At 38.3% G+C, this 22,292-nt stretch overlaps 1 protein-coding gene across 2 annotated transcripts; it reads left to right on the top strand.

Annotated features, from left to right (window-relative positions):
* Positions 1 to 910: 910 nt before the first annotated feature.
* LOC130437316 (glutathione hydrolase 1 proenzyme-like) lies at positions 911 to 17,981 on the top strand. Of its 2 annotated transcripts, XM_056768655.1 has the most exons (15): positions 911 to 1,306; positions 2,461 to 2,597; positions 9,404 to 9,473; positions 9,831 to 9,977; positions 10,638 to 10,765; positions 12,806 to 12,895; positions 13,036 to 13,228; positions 13,407 to 13,567; positions 13,668 to 13,817; positions 14,610 to 14,746; positions 15,343 to 15,530; positions 16,104 to 16,219; positions 16,580 to 16,704; positions 17,527 to 17,640; positions 17,747 to 17,981. In XM_056768655.1, exons 2-15 carry the CDS (start codon positions 2,573 to 2,575, stop codon positions 17,888 to 17,890), a joined length of 1,788 nt encoding a protein of 595 aa, XP_056624633.1. In that variant the 5' UTR covers positions 911 to 1,306; positions 2,461 to 2,572; the 3' UTR covers positions 17,891 to 17,981. The 2 variants fall into 2 exon arrangements, with proteins under 2 accessions (XP_056624633.1, XP_056624642.1); XM_056768664.1 differs by lacking the exons at positions 911 to 1,306; positions 2,461 to 2,597; positions 9,404 to 9,473 and having other exon boundaries at positions 9,515 to 9,969.
* The last annotated feature ends 4,311 nt before the right edge of the window (positions 17,982 to 22,292 follow it).

The raw sequence follows: 22,292 nt of genomic DNA, 5'->3' as shown, positions 1-22,292 counted from the left end.
GCAGGATTTTTCACTCAGATAAATGCCTATTTCAGGCTCGTCACATCCATAATGGAACACGTTTTCCTTAAATGGACAAATGTAAATTAAATTAACTATTTTATGTGGTGTGAAAAGGCATTCATTCTTCATTTGTCAAGTATTATTAATTCTCATTTGTGCGTTTTAATTCGCAGAAATCCTACAAAGTATGTCATCTCCCAAAAACACTTTCATTTTGTACCATCCATAACCATATGTGCATATATACTGTGCATATATTATATACAATAGTGAATCCATTCATTACTAATACATGGTAACATCACACATTTTATGGCAATTATGAGCTATAAATCACCATGTCAAAGCATATGTTATTGCTCATTTACAATTTATCTGCATGTTATTTATGTATGTTTTAAGGTTACACTGAAAAAAGTGAGAATTTGGATCAACTTAAAAGATGACTTCCTCTTTGGACAACTTAATAAAGATCAATGAAGTCTTCTTCTGAGTATTTGTAATGAGCAGCTGGATTCTTAGTGATCATCCGATTTCACATTTCACCATTTGTATGGAGAGTGGGGCACATAAACAGTGGAGTATTTGAATCTCAAAATTAACTAACAATAAATTGGGGTGGAAATTGTTCCCGCTTTTTGGGAAAAGAACCACTCCTTCCACTTCTACGGCCCTGTCATATATATTCAGTGTTTGTTTAAGCCGCGTAATGGCGTCTTTTCCTCTTCTTTCACTTTCGTTCATTTTACCAAACTTCACTCAGTACACCTCCATCTTCTTTCAAGCACACCTGGCTGCAGCTGCAGGGCGGGGCGGGGCCCACAGAGCAACACATGTACCACTCGTGCGCGCACACATCAGACAGGCGGATGATATCACATTTGAATCCGCGAGAGTGATTCAAACGCGTCTCTCTCGCGGTAATGTGATGTCATCCACCTGTCGGTTCAGCAAGCCTTTTTATCTCTCCAAATTAAGCCTTGATTTATTGAAAAAGTAAAAGTCTTAAAAATGTGTTTGTCTGCCGTCTGTTTGTGTGCGTAAGAATAGCATTCCAATAGATACGTTACTTTACCATTGGCAATTTAAAAATATGTGCAACGGTGTACTGAACGATAACAGTGTATCTGTATATCAATGTGACTGTTAACGTAACATGCGGATGCGCTAAAGGAGGCGGGTCGAGTGGCTCCTGCAGGTGAGAAACTAACGTTAACCGGATCTATTCGGATCAGACTGTGTTCTGCAAACCTGAGATACGCGCACGAGCCACGACAGATCCAGAAGATCATCACATCCACAGGTAGATGCAACACAATCCACATTACAGCAAGTGCTTAGTTTGTTTTTGTAGACTTTATATCTCTGTCAGTGATGTGTTGTTTTTGCTCCTCGTCTGCTCATAGCGTGTCTTGAAACCCACGTGTTGAATCAAATTAAGGAAATAAACAAAAACACCCAATAAGCTTTTCATGCATTTAATCTAGAGAGAAAGTAATTTGCCTAATCTAAAATTCACATCTACACAGAATATTTACCACTGCCTTTTATGCTTTACTTGAACATTTATTCATTCTAAAATGTGACATAAATTTAATAGAAAGCATTCAAGTTTTAATTTTTTTATACATATTTATGCATCATTTGTCTTTTTGGAAAGTTGGCATAATTTTTAGGGTCGGTTCGTTAATGATCACGTGATCTTGGTTTTGCAGTTTTGTGGTAGGGTAGGTCATGGAGTTCTTGCATTGCATTTATGTAGGCATGGGGCGGTATTTGGCGGGTCGATAACCTTACGCAAAAATGAACGTGGTTTCACGGCATTGCGGTATTGCCATTACAACACTAAAATGTGTATTTTCAAATGTCTGTATATACAAACAAAAACTTTTCAACTGAACACAATTTATTTCATTTAAAAAAAAACACAAAGAACATGTTTGTCAGGAAAAATAAAGCCTTAACATTATTTTTTAAATATTATAATTTAATGTCTACTTTACATAAATATCAAATCAATTACATGAATTAATGATCTAATATATTTTTTTAAACACTAGTCATACCTAAGAAACAGTATAACAGAACATGTTCGGGGTTTTATAACCTCTGGATACCTTGAAACCGTTGAGTTTTTTATGTAGCTGTTTTTTACCAGCTGATTCAGAAATGTTACAGTTTTGTGAAAATCATTTATTCTGTTAATTGCCCATAACAATGCGTTCTTCTCTTTAATCAGTGTCATATCTGAGCATCCACATAATTGTAACATATCAAAGCCAAAAATAATGTAAATAATTTCACAGTGATGAAATAACAATACATTTCTGATCCCGCTGTATCTTAGTTGTGTTTGCCACTACAAAAGTGTTTTAATCTTTAAGCTTCAGGAGGCTAGTGATTGGAGGATAACCCCCACAGCATCAGCTTCTCACACAATGTCTCCTTGTTTCTCAGGGAACTGAGGTTACAAAAGCAACTGAGACGTTTTTCGACCTGCAGCGACTCATACTTGGCAGATTGTGCTTTGTGATTTCCATTTTCTCCTCGCTGACCATTAAACATCCTCATGGCAGAAGCAGAAGCTGTTGGAGGTAAAACCAATACGATCTACATTACATCCTTGTTTTTTATAATAATTTGGTAACTTGTTTATGTGTTACTGTTGATAATGTACTGTTTAGGTGCCTTCTAAAATTGCAGTTCAGTGTAAAAAATCTGATATGTGTTTTGATGGCAGCACCGTTCCCTGTTTTGTTCCGAAAACATTCTCAGAACATCCCTGCTGGTGTCGAATATATTTCCATAATATTACGATATGGTCATGATGTGGAGTTTTTTAACGAATGTGGGAAAGTTATTTGGTTGGCCCTTTACAGAACGTTAAGAACGTTCTCCAACCATATAGGGGACCCCCAGACAAAAAGCTAACGGGAACAAACTATTGAATCAATGTTAAAAACTGTTGATTTTTAAATGTTAACTAATGCTATTAATGTTGAATCATTGTTGAAACACAAAACTCAACCATGGTGACAATCAACAAAAGAAAGCTGCATGCTGCAATGCATGCTGGGTAACATGGTAAAAAAATCACTCATGACTCCCAGCATGTATTTCAGTTGATCTGTTTATCTGAATCAATTTGATGATTGTCACCATTGGTGAGGTTCATATGAGTGTTCAAGTGTGTTAGTAAATGTTTGCTTATAGTGTAGTTCTTTCACAGAGTAAATTTGAATTATTCATAAATAATGATCTCATCATGAACTTTATTATTGCACATAAGATGAAAAAGCAAATCACTGTTTACTAAAGCAAACACTGATCACAATTATGGTGGAAATGTTTTTTTTTTTAAGCTGATGTCATCCAAGGCTGTGACTGAAGTCAGTTGTAGTTCTTGTGTTTCTCTTTTCTTCAGTGATGTTGATTGTTAACAGCAGGTGTTCATCACTCAATTATCATTTAATTACTCACTTAATCATCTCATTAACTTTAACTCTTTGAGGACTTGAGATTTGACTTGAGACTTGCTTGTGACTTGAAAGGAATGTTTTGGTTCCTCCGCTGGTGAAATCAGCTGCTGAGTTCATGGGTGAAACAAAAATATGGCAGGACTTTTACTTTATGGCCCAGGATTGTCCACCTCTGGTACAGGGCATGTTTTGGACAACACATGAACAAGTTAATGAGTAAAATCAGGTTGAGTTAAGGAATCAATCATCACTTTATTATCTCATTAATGATGAACAGCTGCTGTTAACAAACACAATCACTAAAGAAAACATGAGCAATAAGAGTCACCATAATAGTGTTCAGTGTTTCCTTTAGTTGGTCTTTACCCTTGATTTATACGAGAAGTTTTCTGAAGCACAAATCTAGCAACCAAGTAAAGGAAAATGATTTAGTTTCTTGTTGTTGGGAAAATTTGCACAACTTTGAGTGCTGGTGTGTTATTTATTAGACGTATTTGTCCCTAAATTGCATCTCTGTTTTGACAGTTTGGATGGAAATACCAGAAATGTTAAATTACTGTTTAAACTGCCAAAATTCAAGAATCATCTTATGAATCTCAACAATGGTGACAAAGTTGAGTTGGATCTTTTCTTCATGCAGCAATGCATGCTGGGAGTCATGGAGGAGTTCTGTTCTAGGCTGTTACCCACAATGCATTGCAGCATAAAGCTTTCTTTTGTTGAGTGTCACCACTGTTGAGTTTCATGAGCTGATTCTTGATGTCTGAATTGTTCAGGTGATTTTTCTACTAAGAGAATAGAAAAAAAAATCCTTCACAATATTTTTCACCTGACCTAGTCATACAATAACAAAACACATCTGCATTTGACTATCATGACCTCTAATGCAATTACCACCTAAAGGGAAACAATTCATTTCATCTTCTGTCAAGATGTTTTGAATGTACTTCAGAAACTCACTATTACAACTAAAAACAAACTTCACATATTGAATCAAGGGTGAAACCCCGACTGAAGGAAACACTAAACACTATTACAGTGACTTCTTATTATTTCTGGTTTATTTCACTGATTATTGTTGTTATTTCATCATTAATGAGATAATTAAGTGATGATTGATTCCTTAACTCAACATGATTTAACTCATTAACCTCATGTGTTATTTAGAGAGACATTCAAAACACTCAGGGTGGGGATGAACGTGGACTGGAGTGGTCTATGGAACAAACCTTTTTGCTTGCTGGGACTGTTACACTATATAATGAAATTGTTGGTTTGGGAATCCTCTAGCAGCCTAGACAAGCAAAGACATGAAAATGATGTGATAACCCACAAAAGTACACAGTTACAAATTTCTGAATGTATAAAAGCAGTGGGTATTGTTGAGTTGACAGTGTCTTTCTGTTGATCTTATCAATCTATATGCATGAGATTCAAAATATCTGAGATGAAAAACCTTTGGATGGTTCTCTTGAAGAACTACATCACTCACTATTGGAGTCAGTGCAATGAGCCAGAAGCCATTGAGGCAGACTGCTTTACTGTTTTGGGGCAGTGATAAGAGGGTGGTGCTTCAAACAGGTGAGACTTTAGGCTTCTGCAATAGATCAGTTGAAGCAGCTGAGCAGGTTCAGACGTGTCCAGGGATGTCTGGGGCATTTTTTGTGGGATTATTTTCTGGAAGGTTTACTTTCCAAATCGCTGCATGTTGGTTCAATGTTGGAAGCCTGAAAGGATGCAAGAATTCAAACCTCAGGCCTTCAATGATCTCACACCTGCTTTTACGCTGATAGTCTGTGGTGTACTGTAACTCTTGCCACATGAGCCGGGTGTCCGCAGTTGTGTTTTCCTAATTTTCCTTCGAAAATCATATCTGGTCTTCATGTAATCAATGGTATAACGTGTAATTGTCAACAGGGCTGGACTGCAACTTAAAATCAGCCCTGGCATTCTTGGAAGAGAGCAGCCCTCCATCCATTCCATTGGACTGGGGGTGCGGGTTGGGTTGTTTTCTGCGTTAAGTGCATATGCGTCCGATTCACGTTTCTAATTTGTCCATCTGTCGGGGGGTTCTTGGGCCGTTTGCATTTCGGCCTAGGTGTTTGCAGCCCACCGGGAAACGTCCCGTTATGCCAGATAGCTAGTCCGCCCCTGATAATCAAGATCAACTAGTGGTGTGAAAGCAGTCTGGGAATGTTACAAATTGCTCTGAGACACCAAGGGGCGTTTTCCCGGACAGGGTTTAAGATTAGTCCAAGACTAACTCAAATGTTAGAGGAGTCTTGAACGAAAACAACTAACACTGACATATCTTAAAATATTTGAGTGCGTTTGTTTTGTCTCGAGATGCACACCAGTAATGGATGGTAGTTTATTTTAAAACTACTTAAATATCCTTATTTAACTAAGGCCTAGACCTGGTTTAAACTAATCCCTCTGTGGGAAACCGCCCGAAGGGTTTTGGATAAAAATGCATGTTTATAAAACACAAGTTCCAGCAACAGGCCAGGGCAGGATCAAGATCAGTGCAGGCAGCAAACATATTACAGACGAAATCACAGGAAATGCCTGGGAAGGCAGCAGAGGTGAAAAAACTGAAAATAATCTAAAGGTTTCTGACACAATATGAATGCTAGGAAACGCAGGGTGCTACACTAACAAGACCTCGCAAAGACAGACTGAATTAACAGAGTTAGTTAAGAGTGCAGTTCCAAGGCTAATGGCACACAGGTGAATACAATGAGTCGTAATGAATCCAGCAATGGCTTATGGCAGGGGTCCCCAGGTCCTACAGAGAATAGCTCCAACCCTAATCAAACAAATTAAAGACACCTGAACAAGCTCCTCAACAACTTCAAGATCACTAGAAACACTGACAGCAACAATCATTGAATCAATGTTAAACTGTTGTTAACCAATGTTGAACTTTCACAAAATACCAGTTGTAAACAGTTTAGTTGGCCTCTTGACCCTTGAATGTTCTTATTTATAAATTAAGATTGGAAATAATCATATAAATAATATTGAACATAATTCTTCGTGACTAACATGATTGCTCTTCTTCATACATGCAAAGATACTCTAGCAAAATTAAAATACTGACATTCTTAGACATCAACACTCATCATGAACAAATGATCAATGGTGACGATCATCAAGCTAATTTAGATAAACAGATCAAGTGCAATGAATGCTGGGAGCAGAGGTGGACAATCCTGGGCCAAAGAGTAAAAGTCCTGCCATATTTTTGTTTCACCCATGAACTCAGCAGCTGATTTCACCAGCGGAGGAACCAAAACATTCCTTTCAAGTCACAAGCAAGTCTCAAGTCAAATCTCAAGTCCTCAAAGAGTTAAAGTTAATGAGATGATTAAGTGAGTAATTAAATGATGATTGAGTGATGAACACCTGCTGTTAACAATCAACATCACTGAAGAAAAGAGAAACACAAGAACTACAACTGACTTCAGCCACAGCATTGGATGACATCAGCTGAAAAAAAAAACATTTTCACCATAATTGTGATCAGTGTTTGCTTTAGTTGAGCTCTTGAGCCTTTTAGGAAGTGGCTCTGTTTCTGTCTCTCCTCTCCACCTATAGCTGGTATGTCTTGAGCGCACTGGAGGTCTCACAGACTCCCAACATATGGTTATAAAGCACTTTAGGTGTACAGGAATACACAACCAAGCGCTATATAAATGTCTTATTTAATCAAAGATACTTGCTTCTTAAATAATTGCAAGCATTTGTTCAATGCTGAATCAAATCTTAAAGGAACAGAATAGTTTGTGTTTCTGGTTTTAATCTCTAGGTTTATGATCTGCATTTGGATATAAAAACCTCCTAAATCAATGACACGATAAAGCTTCGATATTGGGATCAGTCTTTTACACATGAACATTTATCATATGAACCTCAACAGTGGTGACAATTATTAGTCATACTGCATTGCATGATGGGAGTTTTTCATGCATGCACCTTGAAGCATTTTGTTGAGCTTCATATGCTGGTTCTTGATGTCTGTCTAGAAGGTTTTAATTTAGCATGTGCTTTATTGCTATTGAATTTTCTCACTGTTACCTTTATATAAACATTTCGTTTAAACACATAGTGCACAGTGTTCATTATGCTAAACATGATCATGATCTAAAAGAAATATCTTGCCTGTAAACATTTCGGTTTTAGATCAACTCATCATAAGAAATAAGTGAAGAGTTACACACTTCACAGAACTGATCTCTCTGCTTTATAAGAGAACATGAAATAATACAGTGCTAAAGCTTTCTATAGGGTCAAGAGTCCAACTAAAGCAAACACTGATCTCCATGATGGTGACATCATATAACCAATAAAACATCAACATCTCAATAACAGCAGGTGTTCATCACTAATGCTCAATCATCATTTAATTACTCACTTAATCATCTCATTAACTTTAACTCTTTGAGGAATTGAGACTTGCTTGTGACTTGAAAGCAATGTTTTGGTTCCTCCGCTGGTGAAATCAGCTGCTGAGTTCATGGGTGAAACAAAAATATGGCAGGACTTTTACTCTTTGGCCCCAGGATTGTCCACCTCTGGCTGGGAGTCATGAATGTGTATTGCACGATGATGTTATCCAGCATGCATTGCAGCACGAAGTGTTGATTGTCACCATTGTTGAGTTTCATGGACTGATTCTTCATGTCTAATTGAGTCAGCCCTATCAGGATTTTCTGTTTATTCATTGAAGTTTTGATAGCTGTAGAACTATAATAATCTCAAACTGTGGTACAACAAATTATTAAAATATTAATAAATGTCACAATGTGCAATTACTAACAGAACCACACAATGAGAATAACCACTGATTCCCGATTCCACAAGATCTTAGTTTCCATTGTCTTACCAAACATATTTCAGCACACTCTTATAGAAAACATACATAACTTTGCATCGAAAGACAAGAGTCAAGAGATCAACTAAAGCAAACACTGATCACAATAATTGTTGCTTTGTTAAAATGTCAATGCATTTAATTGCTGGTGTACAAGTGATATCAATTAAATTCCATTAACATTGACAACTCAACACATTTTAACACTGATTTAATTATTGCTTGCTGTCAGTGTTTGTAGGGATCTTGAATATGTTGATGAGTTTGTTCAGGTGTGTTTGATTTGTTAGATTAGGTTAAAAGCAAAACTCTGAAGGTCATTGGCCCTCTAGGAAGAATGGGGTCCCATGTTTTATGGTTACTTCAGTGTGAACTGATATTTCAGGTAATGTCTGTGTTGCCCTATGGTGGAGCTTAAGAGCAGTTCTGCTGATGGACATGACATAGCCCCAGTCTTAGAGGTGGAGGTGAAGAGCATCAAGGGCGAACAGGCAGAAAAGGGAGCCAGGGTGTTGCAGACAGGGCTAGAACAGAAAGCATAAACAGGTTAAAATCAGCCTTTGCAGTAGTAACAGTGCATGCAGGGGTTCACAGGCAGCCATCTTGGCTGAGGCAGGGATCTAAGGAGGATCTTAGGTGGCCTTCTTTCGGTCCTTCACTAGCAGTCATCTTGCAAGCGTGTTCTTAACTGGTGGTCCTATTAAAAGCGGGATCTGGACTATTGGTCATCTCACGAGCGGGCTCTGGAGTTGTGGTCATCTATCGAGCGGGCTCTAAACTGGTGGCCATACACCAAAGGAATCCATCTAAATAATCCTCTATGCACAGTGTGCAGCGACCATTTTGGAAAACATATATTTTTTCAATTTGCCCTGAGGATTAAGTACCTCCTGAAATATTCTTGTAATCGGGTCCTGCTAGATCCATATGGTTAAAATATTGTGTGATAGGTAGCACCGGATCAGATTCAGCAGACAAAACATTAAGGAGCTGATTTAATGTTTGGTTTATGTTGACTATAAAGATCAAGATTTTTTTTTTACAGAACAGTCAACTGATTTGATGGGTAATACAGGAGTTGGACCTCCAGAAACACCATTTTATCAGAAGAAAAGGTATTTCTATGTCTACCATGATGGACTTTGAAAGGCATTTATCAATGGACTAAGGCATTTATCACCACATCCTGTTTATAAAACTATAATATACTTTTTTTGGGTCCCAAAGTAAAATGTAGTGCTTTAACATTGCATGCATGCATACAGCACATCGAGCAGATGCAAATCTTTTGGGCACTGGGCCTAGTTTAAATGCATGTGACATTCTAAATTTAACATAAAACACGCTGGTCCATCTAAACGTTATATGGATTGAAGTGGAAGTAACAAAATTTATTACATAATGCATGATGTTCATTTATTTACATGTTTTTTTGAGTAACAAATATTAAGCATCTTAATCTATACTCCCAGATTTCTGGGAGTTGTTGGTGTGATTGCCAGTATGATTGCCAGTGTGAGTGGAGGTCTGATTTATATATCCACAAAAAACAACAACGATTCTTGCTATCTTAAAGTAGCAGTGGCTGCAGATGCCGGGGATTGCTCTCAGGTTGGGAGGTAGGATTTCAAAGTATATTTATAAAAACATTAAATGCATAGTCTAAAAATTGACAAAAGTTTAGTATTTTCAAGATAATTCGAGTATTTCATTAACCTTAACTATGCTTTGTGTTCCTTTAAATCTGTAAAAGTGTGAACTCAAATAAACTCACAGCAAAAAACAAAGAGTTAAATGAACTTTGCTGTGTAAAACACAGGTTTGCAACCCAAATAGTGCCCTTACTATACTCTTAGCACACATTATCGGCACTGTGCCAGCTTGTTTTCAACATGTGTAAATGTAGAACATACCTTTATTATTCAGTGCCAAGTGCCCCGTTTTAAGTTGCCGCTGCAACAGTACGCAATAGTGGGGTGTTCCAGCTTCCATGTGTTTGAGACCAATACGCGTTCAGAAAAGACAATTCGCCATTTAACACTCACTTGTGATTGTCTGAATGTTAGTTCACTCAAATCTATGTAACAAACCAGAGAACGTGGTTGGGAATGGTGGTGGCAGTGTGTCGAATAGTGTGGGGGAAAGAATCATCTTCATCTGAACGTGAGGGGGACATGTTCTCTGCGTGTTCTATCCCCATGATTCATTTCATGAGAAATGAGAAATCTGAATTATCAGAACTGGATAATTTTCTTAAACCTACTATTGATCTTTGACAGGGACATCTTGAAGAACGGCTCAGCTGTTGATGCAGCTATTGCTACTCTATTGTGTGTGGGTCTGTATAGCGCTCAAAATATGGGAATAGGAGGAGGAGTGGTCTTCACTATATACGATGCATCTACAGGTAGCTAACCAGACATAAGAGTTGTACCTATTGTGAGATTGTGGTTGTCAGTTGTGTGAAACTCCATGTCCAAACTTCCACTTACATACAAACATTTGAATATGCAGCTAACACCAAGCTAACAAAAGTTTGTTTGAATAATGTTTCTTATAGGTTTTTCATGTTTTTGAAAATGTTATAAAAACATTCAAAAGGTCCAGTTTTTTAGTGTTTTAAGAATGTTCCCAGCTAACAATAGCCTGTCATGATTCTGTTCTTGAGTTTTCTAGTTCTGTGGACAGAGTCGTAACAGTATCATGTCTTTTTTGCTTGTTGTGTTATGTGTGGAGACACGTGGCCTTTGTTGTGACTTTGCAACATGTCTCCAGTAGCGTACTTTGGCCCCACCCCTTGTTTCCAGTCATCTCCTTTAGTGTATTATTCCCGTCACCTTCCCGATGTAATTATCCCTTGTTAGCGTTCCCCTCTATCAAGCCCTCATTCTCTCTGTCCTGTGAAAGGTTCGTTTCAGTTTGTGTGGACTTTGTTGGACTTCTTTTGTTTTGACCCCTCGTGGGTAGTGTATCCCAACCACCTGCCACAGCTCCGGTCCTTCTGGCTCCAAGCACAGCTCCGGTCCCAGCGGCACCTTCCACAGCTCCAGTTTCCAACGTAACTTCCCCCACCCCCCCTTCCGTTAATGCTATTTTTGTTTGCGAACCCCAACCCCTTTATTGTTTCATCCATGCTCCCTCTTGTTTGTTTTGTTCTTTGTTTGTGGTGTTTGTTCTGTCTGTCTTTTCCCTTTTCCAGTTTTCTACCTTGGGCGTCCCTAGGGCCGGCGTAATATCATGATTCTGTCCTTCAGGTCATGAGATTTCTAGTCATGTGGACAAAGTCCTTACACTACCATGTCTTTCGTGCTTGTTGTGTTATGTGTGGAGACACGTGGCATTTGTTGTGACTTTGGGCCATGTGTCCTCCTGTGAACTGCTTTGGCCCCGCCCCCTTGTTTCCCCGTCATCTTTCCCTTAGTGTATTATTCCTGTCACCTGCCCCATGTAATTATCCCTCGTTAGCGTTCCCCTATATCAAGTCCCTGTTTTCTCTTTGCGGTGCTGATTCATTATAGTTTGTGTGGACTATTCTTGCGTCTGGTTCCCCAGTTCTTTTTTTTTCGCTAATGGGCTTTGTTTTTTGGACTTCTTTTGGTTTGACCCCTCGTTGGTAGTATTTTGTTTTAAACCCTTTTATTGAGTTTGTGTTTGCTCCATAGTGGGTTTTTGTTTTAATAGTTGATTCACAATAACAACAAAAACCCACTATCTGCATCTGGGTCCTTCCGGTCAGTATCATAAAAAGTCACTATCATTGTTTCCTTGAGTTGGGCTCTTCACCCTTTGTTGAACATGACGTAACTGGGTGCCTTTGAAATACTTTTTGATGGTCATCGGTGGTCATTGAAATCATCATCTTGTAGTTTGAGTCACTGACTTTGATTAAGTTCATTATGCAGATGAGATCAAAGTGCTCGACTAAAGAAATGCTGAAAGGAATTGCAGAAAGTCGTGTCCTGATTCTAAATGTGAAGTGGAGTTGGGGACAGAGGAGGGTAATTTGCTCCTCAGCAACATAAGATGCTGAATGAATTTTAAAAAGAAGCTGTGATAGTGTCATATTTCTATAGATTAATGAGGATCAGATAATTAGAGCTTGACTTACGTGACCTGCCAGAAATAATATGCTTGATTCATTTAAATATGGTCAATGAAGCCTCTTCCCATTGACGAATGATTGGTCGAACCTCAACAGTGATCATCTTTATAAAGTTCAGTCTTCTCTAGTGTGTCCATATGTATCTGTGTTTAATGTGGGATGAAAATCTGGACCTTTGCTGGTCAATAGAACAACAACAAAATGCTGGAACAACCTGGAAAGATCATTCTGACCACCTGGCCCTTAAAGCAAAACATAAAAATAGCTTACAAGCCCAAAGTTTCTGTTCTAAATGTTTCATAATTTTATCAAATGGAGTTGTTTTCTGAAAAAAATTGCCTTCAGGAAAGGTTGAGACAATCGATGCCAGAGAAACTGCTCCACAGAAATCATCAGCAAACATGTTTGAAAAAGACCCCCTGAAAACAGAATCAGGTAAACCACATGTCCCCATATCCAACATCCATGATGATTTCACAACACAGAATGTGATTTTATAAAAACAGAAACAGTTATTAGTTTAACAGCCTGATGATTTCCTCTTATGTGAACCCCTTCTGTGCTTTTGGTGACAGGAGGATTGTCCATCGCTGTTCCAGGACTACTCCGGGGTTTCATGATGGCACACAAAAGACACGGCAGACTAGAATGGAAAGATCTGTTTCAGCCCAGTATAAAGATGGCACGCAAGGGTGTTAAAATTAGCAAAGCCATGGCTGAAGCCCTCAGCGAGACAAGTGAAATGATTGCGAATAGCACAACATGGTGGTAAGAATTATTAGCCAAAAGCTGAATAAAAATAAATAAACATGAGATAAACTCAAAGCTAATCAAATAAAGTAAACTGTTTTCTATAATTGTGTTATTCTGAATTGTTCTTCTTCACCATTAATAGTTTAATTCCCCTTGTTTTTCCACGCTCTCTTTGTCTTTGTTTCTTTTTCAGCAACGTGTTTTGTGATTTAAATAATAAAACCCTTAAGGAAAATGATATGATAAAACTTCTCAAACTAGCCGACACATATGAGCTCATAGCAAATGAAGGACCAGATGTCTTTTACACTGGATCACTGAGTCAGAAAATAGTGAAGGACGTCCAGGCCGAAGGTGACTACATGATATTATTTCACTCTGTTCATGATTGACGGAAGCTTATAATGATGAAAATGATCAATACTGTTCGATTGTTTGGTTTGTGGTGACATAGGAGGAATAATAACATCTGAGGATCTACGGGATTATGAACCAAGGGTGCATGAATACCCATTAAACTTTACTATGGGGAATTATATATTTCATGTTCCTAGTGCTCCATTCGGTGGACCCGTGCTCGCTATGATCCTCAAAATACTCGACGGTGAGTGAAAAAGTAAGTGAGTGACGATTTAGTGATGGAGTCCATAGGCGACGATTTCTTTTTTCGCCAAAGGGTGCTCTGAGTAGGCACATCACCACGTCCCTGGACCCAAACCCCACCCCCACAGGCCCCAAGCAGGTCCTCTTTGAGCAAATGATAACATTTTAATATGCTTAAATTTAATTATTTCCAGTGCTTTCAACCAGCTAGAAAAGCCCTCTTTTACAAACGCCATATAGTTTTCTAGCTCGTGTGTGGTCAATGGGAATGGGGCACGCATTTATTTTGCTTGATAGCAGAGTTCATAAAAACCTTTTTTGTGGAAGCCTTGTATGCTATCCAGGATATGTTTTTTCCAGTTTTCTTGAGAGTTCTGCTTCTCCCTTCCGCCTTTACTCCTGCTGCTTCTTGTCATCACTAGATGATGTCGAAGTTTTCCTTTTAATTAAGAAACGGTCCATTTGTACGCAAAATATAAAGACGAGTTGACATTATCGCAACGATAATGAGCGATTAACCACGCCCACTACTGCAATGTCAACCACTCTATCTGAATTATGATGAGCAGGATGTATCAATTAGAGAGGCACCCGAATTGCCCGTTTGATTGGTTAAAATTGATTGAGAAACATATGCCGTTTTTCCGTGTCTGCTCGCCAATTTCCATGGGTGCTCGAGCCCTGGAGCACCCACAGGATCGGCGCCTATGATGGACACAATGTACTTAGTGTGAACCTTCAAGGATTAACTTTTCTTATTGTTCAGTCCAATACATAAACCTTTTCATTTCAGGTTACAACATCACACGCAACAGCATACAGACAAAAGAGAGAAAGATTTTGACATATCATCGTATAATTGAGGCTTTCCGCTTCACTTACGCCCGAAAGAGTGAACTGGGAGATCCTCAATTTGTCAAAATCACTGATGTAAGTTTAACTTCTTTGAACTCAAGGGTTTGAACTCAAGTCTCTGATAAAGAAGGTAAAACATGAGGCTTAATTATAATTAATATAGTGAAAAGAGGGCGGATTCAAACACCACAGTGACATCAGAGCATGTGATGATGAGCTGTCAAAACAAAGTCCACGTGAACACAGGACAGCATAAAGAATTTATTTAAAAAAAAATATTTAGTTCCCTTGCACAAATTTGAATGGACCTCCATGCAAGAGATGATAGATTCAAGTCAGTGGACTTGCTTTTGTTTATACTGGTGTCTCTGCAACCCTGCCTTGTTGGATTACCCTCCATTGTGGAATGTTTGTCGTATTTCGATGTAGTGTTATTATTTAGGCTTATCGTTGTCATTTTATTAGTATGTCCAGTTATTCTGTTTTCTTGTTTCGCCCCCTTGTGGTAAGTCTTTGTTTCATGTTTACATTTTAGTTATGTTCCTTACTCCCATCATGTTTTTTCATATTATTAAAATGTATGCGCTGCTTGCACTGCTGCCTGCGTTTGGGTTCTTCTCCTGCCAAAACCCCGCCATTTTTCACTCAGTTTGTCCTATCTTTTATTACAGATCATTGAAAACATGACTTCAGACGAAACTGCAAGAAGCATCAGAAGTAAGATAGACGACACCACCACCAAACCTGACAGCTACTATGGGAAAGACATCTCTCTACCTTACGACTCTGGGACGTCTCATCTGTCTATCATTGCAGAAGATGGCAGTGCTGTGTCCGTCACCAGCAGCATCAATGATCTGTAAGAGACAATTCTGGATTATACTTCATCAACCAATGACTTTTTTTCAATAATTAAAATGCACCGGATCACTCTGTACAATAATCTAGAAACATGTGAATGAACACCACAACAGCTTAAGCATATACTTTTCAAAACAGAACATTAATGTCACTGCTAATACATTGGGCCATGACTGGACTTTCTAAAATAATAATGAAAATAGATGAATAAATTAAATAAAGATGATGATTAGATGATTCAACTTTATTGTCATTTTTACAATATTTATTGTCAAAACTTCACTGAAATACAGGAGGTGGGACCAAGTCAAGGTGTGAATTCTGAATGTTAATGGAAGTGAATCAATGTTTGTTTGCACCATTATTGTGGTCAGTGTTTGCTTTGAGCTCTTTACTCTTTTATTTTGATGTCAAATTTAAAAAAAGTTTCTTGACGCTGTTGTTACTGGGTTAAAGTACAATTGTTTTGCTAAAGGAAGTTAAGACACACATAACTGATCAGCTTTTGACTTGACTACATTATCAAACAGCTAATACTGTTTTGTTCATTTTTGATTTTGTCTTCGTACAGTTTTGGCTCTAAGGTGATGTCTCCCACAACAGGCATCATCTTTAATAACCAGATGAAGGATTTCAGCCGTCCTGAACAAGGAAAGAACATTAATATGAACAACATAATTCAACCAGGTGAGAACTTTTATTGTTATTCATTCGGGTAATGGGCGTGATATGGGTTCTGCATGTATCTGTGTTGTGATCTGTTTCTATGTCTTTTGTTTTGAAGTCCCTTATTGTGTTATATATACTTGTGTGATATGTGGCCATCATGTTGTCATTGTCATTTGTAAAGCTAGGACCAAGTGAGTCTGGGGTGTCCCTTCAATGACAGCACTTTGTGTAAATGAAGATAAAATCTCTTTGCTTTCGGATTATGACATCCAAAGGCACAATAAAGTGTATTTTTCCATCATGTGTTCCACCATATTTTGACACAACATTGCACATGCAACTGCAGCGATGTAATTGTGTACTTGTGTTTTGGACAAGGTAAAAGACCACTTTCATCCATGTGTCCCACAATAATAATGGACAACTCGCAACCAAAACACAAACGGGTCAAGATGGTGGTTGGAGCTTCAGGTTGGACAAGAATCCCCACAGCAATTGCACAGGTAACAATAAACCCAAACAGATTTATACAATTGAGCATCTTTGAATACATGTTCAACTGTACACAACATGAAGACAACATTAACATCTCACATGGGATATTCTGATTATGCTTAAAAGAACAGTTCCCCTAAAATAGAAATTCTGTCATGGTTTATTCTCCTTATGTGGTGGACCTAAAGAGAGGAATATATCTTATTGGTCCCAATATTGTAAACTATTTGTATATACGCCATTATATATAGGCCTCAATAAATAGAGCTCAGTCTTCTAGTCTTTCCCCAGAATCTTATTTTGAAACTTACCCGTTATAAGGCCATGTTTGTAGTGTTGAGTGAGACATAAGCTGTTGGCACATCTTACTTTAACTTTTTTCGGATCATCTTTAATCATTTCAAAGTATCACATTGTTAAATAATATTACATCCCTGCTGCCAAGATGCTAGTTGTGTAGGTCACGGATTTAAGTAAAACTTAGCCTAAATTTGTCACAGGGGTGGTTAAAAAACCATTCTTTTCACATTGTATTGATTGCATTTATAATAATAGCCTGCTCACTTATTGGGGGAAATCCTATCTATGTGAAATCAGACATTGCGCACCCCTATATAAACAAAATGGCATGATTCTTATTTCGTAACACATCTGCGAAGATTCGACTGTGAGATTTTGTAGTCAAATCAGGCTCCTCCGATCGAATCGTCGAATCTCTGACGCTTCGGGGTCATCCATAGATTACACTAAGTGCTTCAATTTTCAATTTTGAGATTTACAGATATTTGTCAAAATAATTTGTTTTCCGTCTCCCGTCTCTCTGGTCTCAGGTGGTCCTAAACTTTCTGTTCTTTGACTATGACTTGAAGCAATCTGTTGATGAACCCAGAGTTCACAATGGCTGGAAACCAAATGTGACTGAGGTCGAAAAGAACTTTGATGAGGTGGGATTCTTAAAAGTCATGAAGACGTCTACTATACATAAACTATCATTGTTCTCTTGTCCATATGTTTTTCACATTTTTTCTGATTTTGTGTTTGTGAATCCAGTATGTGCTTGAGGGACTGAGGCAGAAGAATCATGATATACATCTGACTTCACCGATGGCAGAAGTCCAGGTAGCTGTACGAAAGGGGGACAGAATCTGTGCTGAATGCGACTGGAGGGAAGGCGGTTTTCCTGCAGGATGCTGAATCACATGTGAAAGCCCAAATCTTTTATTTTGGTAATTGAGTAATCAGATTATTTACAGTTTTTAAAGTATGGAATAAAAACATACCCACAGATATGTTGTATGTGTGTCATTATAACTATGAGTTTCTGTTTGCATTACTGATGGGTTGTACTGACACAATTTTATACGTTTCTGAACATTTATAACATTGATGAAATAATCTGTTGGAATCTGTTGTTGTTAATTGTAGATGATGAAATACCTAAATTCCTTGCAATTGATCACCTCAGAGATGACACATTATTGAATGACAACCCAGAAGTTAACATCGCTCTGGTTCCTTCGATCGAAAACCCATGCAATTTTCCATTAGACATTAAGAAGATGGCAAAAAATAAGATCTGTGATAGACAAAACGTGTGTAAATATCATGAACGTTTGTTAATCTAGATAATCTGATTGACACAATATTTGCTATTTTTTAAACCCAAAACAATTGGCAGAAGTAAAAAGCTAACATGAGACTACACTATGGTCGCTCGATATCAACATCACCACCACCAATCATCCGACTACTTTCTCAAACTTTATTAAAACGTGTTCCCTGGTGAGCAAGTACTCTGTGAATGAATCCTCAACAATGTTTGTAGAGATTTGAGCCCATGTTCCATAATTTGTCAGCATATGCACGATCACGTCTTTGCCAAAGGAAGTCGCTTTTAGCAGCAAGTACCATTTTGAAGACACAACAGAGGTTAAAAAATCACGAGCAGGTTATAACTGGTGTATTTTATGTCATAGATTAAAATGTGAAAATAATTAGAGGTTTTATTAACCGCCGACTTTATTTCAGGTGATTTTCCAAAAACACATTAAAAACTCAGAGACTTTGGGGTGAGGGAAGCAGACGTGGTAAAATGTTAACTCGCTTCTGGGGTTTTGATGCAAAAATACATCATCTATTAGGTACACAACTATATGTTGAGAGGTATATCGCACCTGCGTGAAGTTGGCCCCCCTCCCGACATAAAACATTTGCAAAATAGTCTTAATCGTTTGTGCTCCGTTTGTGCTGGTTTGTGCCGTAAAAAATTTCGTTTGTGCTGCTTCCGTTTTTCAGATATTAGAAGAATATCTTTAGGTCATTCTGAGGTCACTCATCCCCCCGAAATGCTCCAAAACCACCCAAAATAGTGCCGCTTGTTTGTGCTCCGTTTGTGCAGCGAAAAGTTGCGTTTGTGCTGCTACGCTTTTTTAAATATTAGACATTGAATCATAGGCGATGACGTCACCAGCCCCCCTACATAATCCAAACTTATCCAAAATAGCCTCAATTGTTTGTGCTCCGTTTGTGCTGCTTTAATTGTTTTAATATTAGACATTGAATTATAGGCGATGACGTCATCAGCCCACTGACATGCTCCGAAATCATCCAAAATAGCCTCAATCGTTTGTGCTCCGTTTGTGCCGATAAAAATATCATTTCTTCGACTATTGTAACTATACAGTTGAGGTAACTTTATCAAGGTAACACCAAAACGCCCCGCCAAATCACATTTGTTATCTATCAACTCTGCGTTTTCAAGTTTAGAAGGACACAGCGGATTACAGAATGTGTGGAAACGCAAACGCCAAGGTAAGTGTTTTTACTTAGTACTTTATATTGTTGTGTGAAAAGCTGTGGTAAAATGAATGTATGTGAAAGTACACGCAATAAAAAGACGCGCATGCCAATCATTAGAGAGGCGCGAGGTGAGGCACATGTTTAGTAAACGTGAGCAATAACAAATGAATGTGTGTGTAGTGTACGTCTTTGAATGATAGTGAGTACCCGTTTCTTCAAAGATATTTATTAATTTAATCAGCTATAGACACTATTTTATAAATTAATGTCATGTTTCCATTGTTATGGGGCGTTAAGACCTAAACTCGCTGGGTTAAGTGCACTCGGCGCATTCACCTCAGTTTATATTATTGAAATTGCAGTGAAGTTTTGCTGTAGTATGTCCATCCGTGTAGCCTCAATTGTTTTTCAGACATCATGTTGCTGTAAGGCTGATGATAAGTTATTAGATATGAATATAATTCTGTATATGAATATATTGCAATTGTATAGTATTGTATGTCGTAGTTTGTTAGTGCATAACTGTCAATACATGTCATTCTAATTGTTTCTTTATTATTGTAGATCCACCCTCACCGGTTAATCTACCTTTTCACAATAAACCCTTGAATTGATTCTGAATGCTGTATCCAGTGATACACACCAGAGACACACCAGAAGATAGGTTTTAGAATATTCTTACACTTTCTACATATTTAACATAGTCTGGTTGTATATACTGTACAAATATATGGTGGTCATTACATACACTGCAGAATCTGGAAAATGTCGAACATTTAAGAAAGGCAAGAATTTTGTAAACAAAGGTTTGTTTTTAATTTTGTCCTGAGCTTGATTGGCCTGGACTGTCCACTGATAGTCATAACGATCACACAGGTCCTGCATAATTGTCCCCTATCCAGCGCTTACTATATTAGCCACAAACATTTAAACAGTGATGCTCAAAGAAGTGAACACGTTGCATTTCTAACACTAACCCATTTAATTAATGTGAAATTGAACATGTACTATCCAACATCTATTTGCAGAAATAACAGATCTTTAAACACTTTAAACCTATAAACTCTTAATGATGTTTCAGAAATACCAAACTGAATAACAGATCTGAGTACAAACATCATCAAGCCCAACTTACAGTTTTAGACTCTCCAAACAGGACTAAGAACACAAAGGTTGGTGGCATACAGCAAAAATACTGTACTTGTAAAATTACTTTTAAACAATGTAATCATTCTTTTGTGTATAACACAGCATGTGGGCATATTTTATTTTTTTCTGACACTCCTGTCACTCCACTCTTCAGGTCGTCATACAACTCCCAGAAACATGGAGGCCTCCTACAGTAGGCCACATAATGTCCAAGAGCATCCTGGGTTAAGCCTCCTCTGAAAGCAATTACGGCCCTCAAGGTAAATCTCTTTCCTTGGAGCATCAGACTGGAAGGAAATTCACACAAAGGAAATTCTGTGGAGTTGCTGTTTCCCAGGTCAGTGTCAATCCACAGAAGTTCTCTTAGACTGTAACTGTGTGAAACTCTCCCAGCACAGACCATTGTTTCTGAGGTAGACTCTGTCTTGAATTCAGAGGGACACTGTGTTGGATTTCGGATGGGCCTGAGGCAGGGGGATTCTGGATGGTTAAGGCCTTCTTCCACTGCTGTCTGAAGATGAAGATGTTACCTGTTTATTGAGAGCGCAGTACTGAGAGGAGAAATGTTTTGAGAAGGTAACACATGCACGTTTTGTCATTGACTTTTCAATGATTGTAGAGATGTGGCACTGTGCAATGATCTAAAGAGCACCTGACTTCAAATTGACAGCTTTGAATATTTCACTCAGCAGCTCTGCCCTCTGTGTGTAGACCTGAGCATTCAGACCATTTGTGGTGATAGTTTTCACAAGCTGGAGGACGTTACTGGCGCTTTCACTTTGAACTATATTTCTGAAAGTGCCACTATCGCAGAAAGCACAACACAAACATTGACAAAAAGCATCAAAAGAACAGGTGTTTAGCACAGAGATTCTTGATTTCCTGAATTTAACAGGCTGTTGATTATTTCATTTTTTAACGTTTCCACTTTCAATTTTTTCCCCTTTACAGATTGATCTGCTTGGAGCCATTCAGGACAAGGTGAGAGGTACGATTTTCTCTTCCTCTTTTTGGGCGGAACTGCTAAGCCTCTCCAGTTTCAACCACGTCTTCATCTTTTGGATGGATGTCTGTGACAGTGTCAGACTGTGCAGAAGAGGCAGCATCCATTTCTGGTTTTCCATCTACATTGCAAGTTGTGGTGGGTAGTGTATTCGCTCCTGTGATGATGACTGTGGCAGGATCTCCATCTTCTTGACCTTGTTTTTCACCTTTTTGTTTTGCGGCACAAATACGCATGTTGCCTTCAATGAAGGACAAATGTCGAGCAATGAATCGATCCACACGCATAGGCAGGTTTTCATGCTTGAAAAGGCCGTGTTTGATGTTTTTGAACTCTGCTTCAACATTATCTGAACTAGCAGTGACGTTGGTGCTACGGAAGTGAGGGATCATTACCCCTGTCCAGAGTGGTAAGTAATTTGCAAACCAGATTATATTAGGAATAATCTCAGGGAGGAAGTGCATATTATCACGATCACCATTAGCCACAGCAAGTGACCTGCTCTCCTCACATATGTCTGTAACCCACTGCTTTAGGTCTGTCTGTGTTTGGTCACATGGATACAGTTCGTCCAGGTCCTCACCCTCTACATCTGGAATGATCACACACTCTTCTGCAATTCGGGCTTTCAGGTATTTCTTGCAC

This window comes from Triplophysa dalaica, chromosome 2 (genome assembly GCF_015846415.1).
Source record: "Triplophysa dalaica isolate WHDGS20190420 chromosome 2, ASM1584641v1, whole genome shotgun sequence".
In the NCBI taxonomy this organism is placed as follows: Eukaryota; Metazoa; Chordata; class Actinopteri; order Cypriniformes; family Nemacheilidae; genus Triplophysa; species Triplophysa dalaica.
This window is presented reverse-complemented; position numbering and strand designations above follow the sequence as displayed.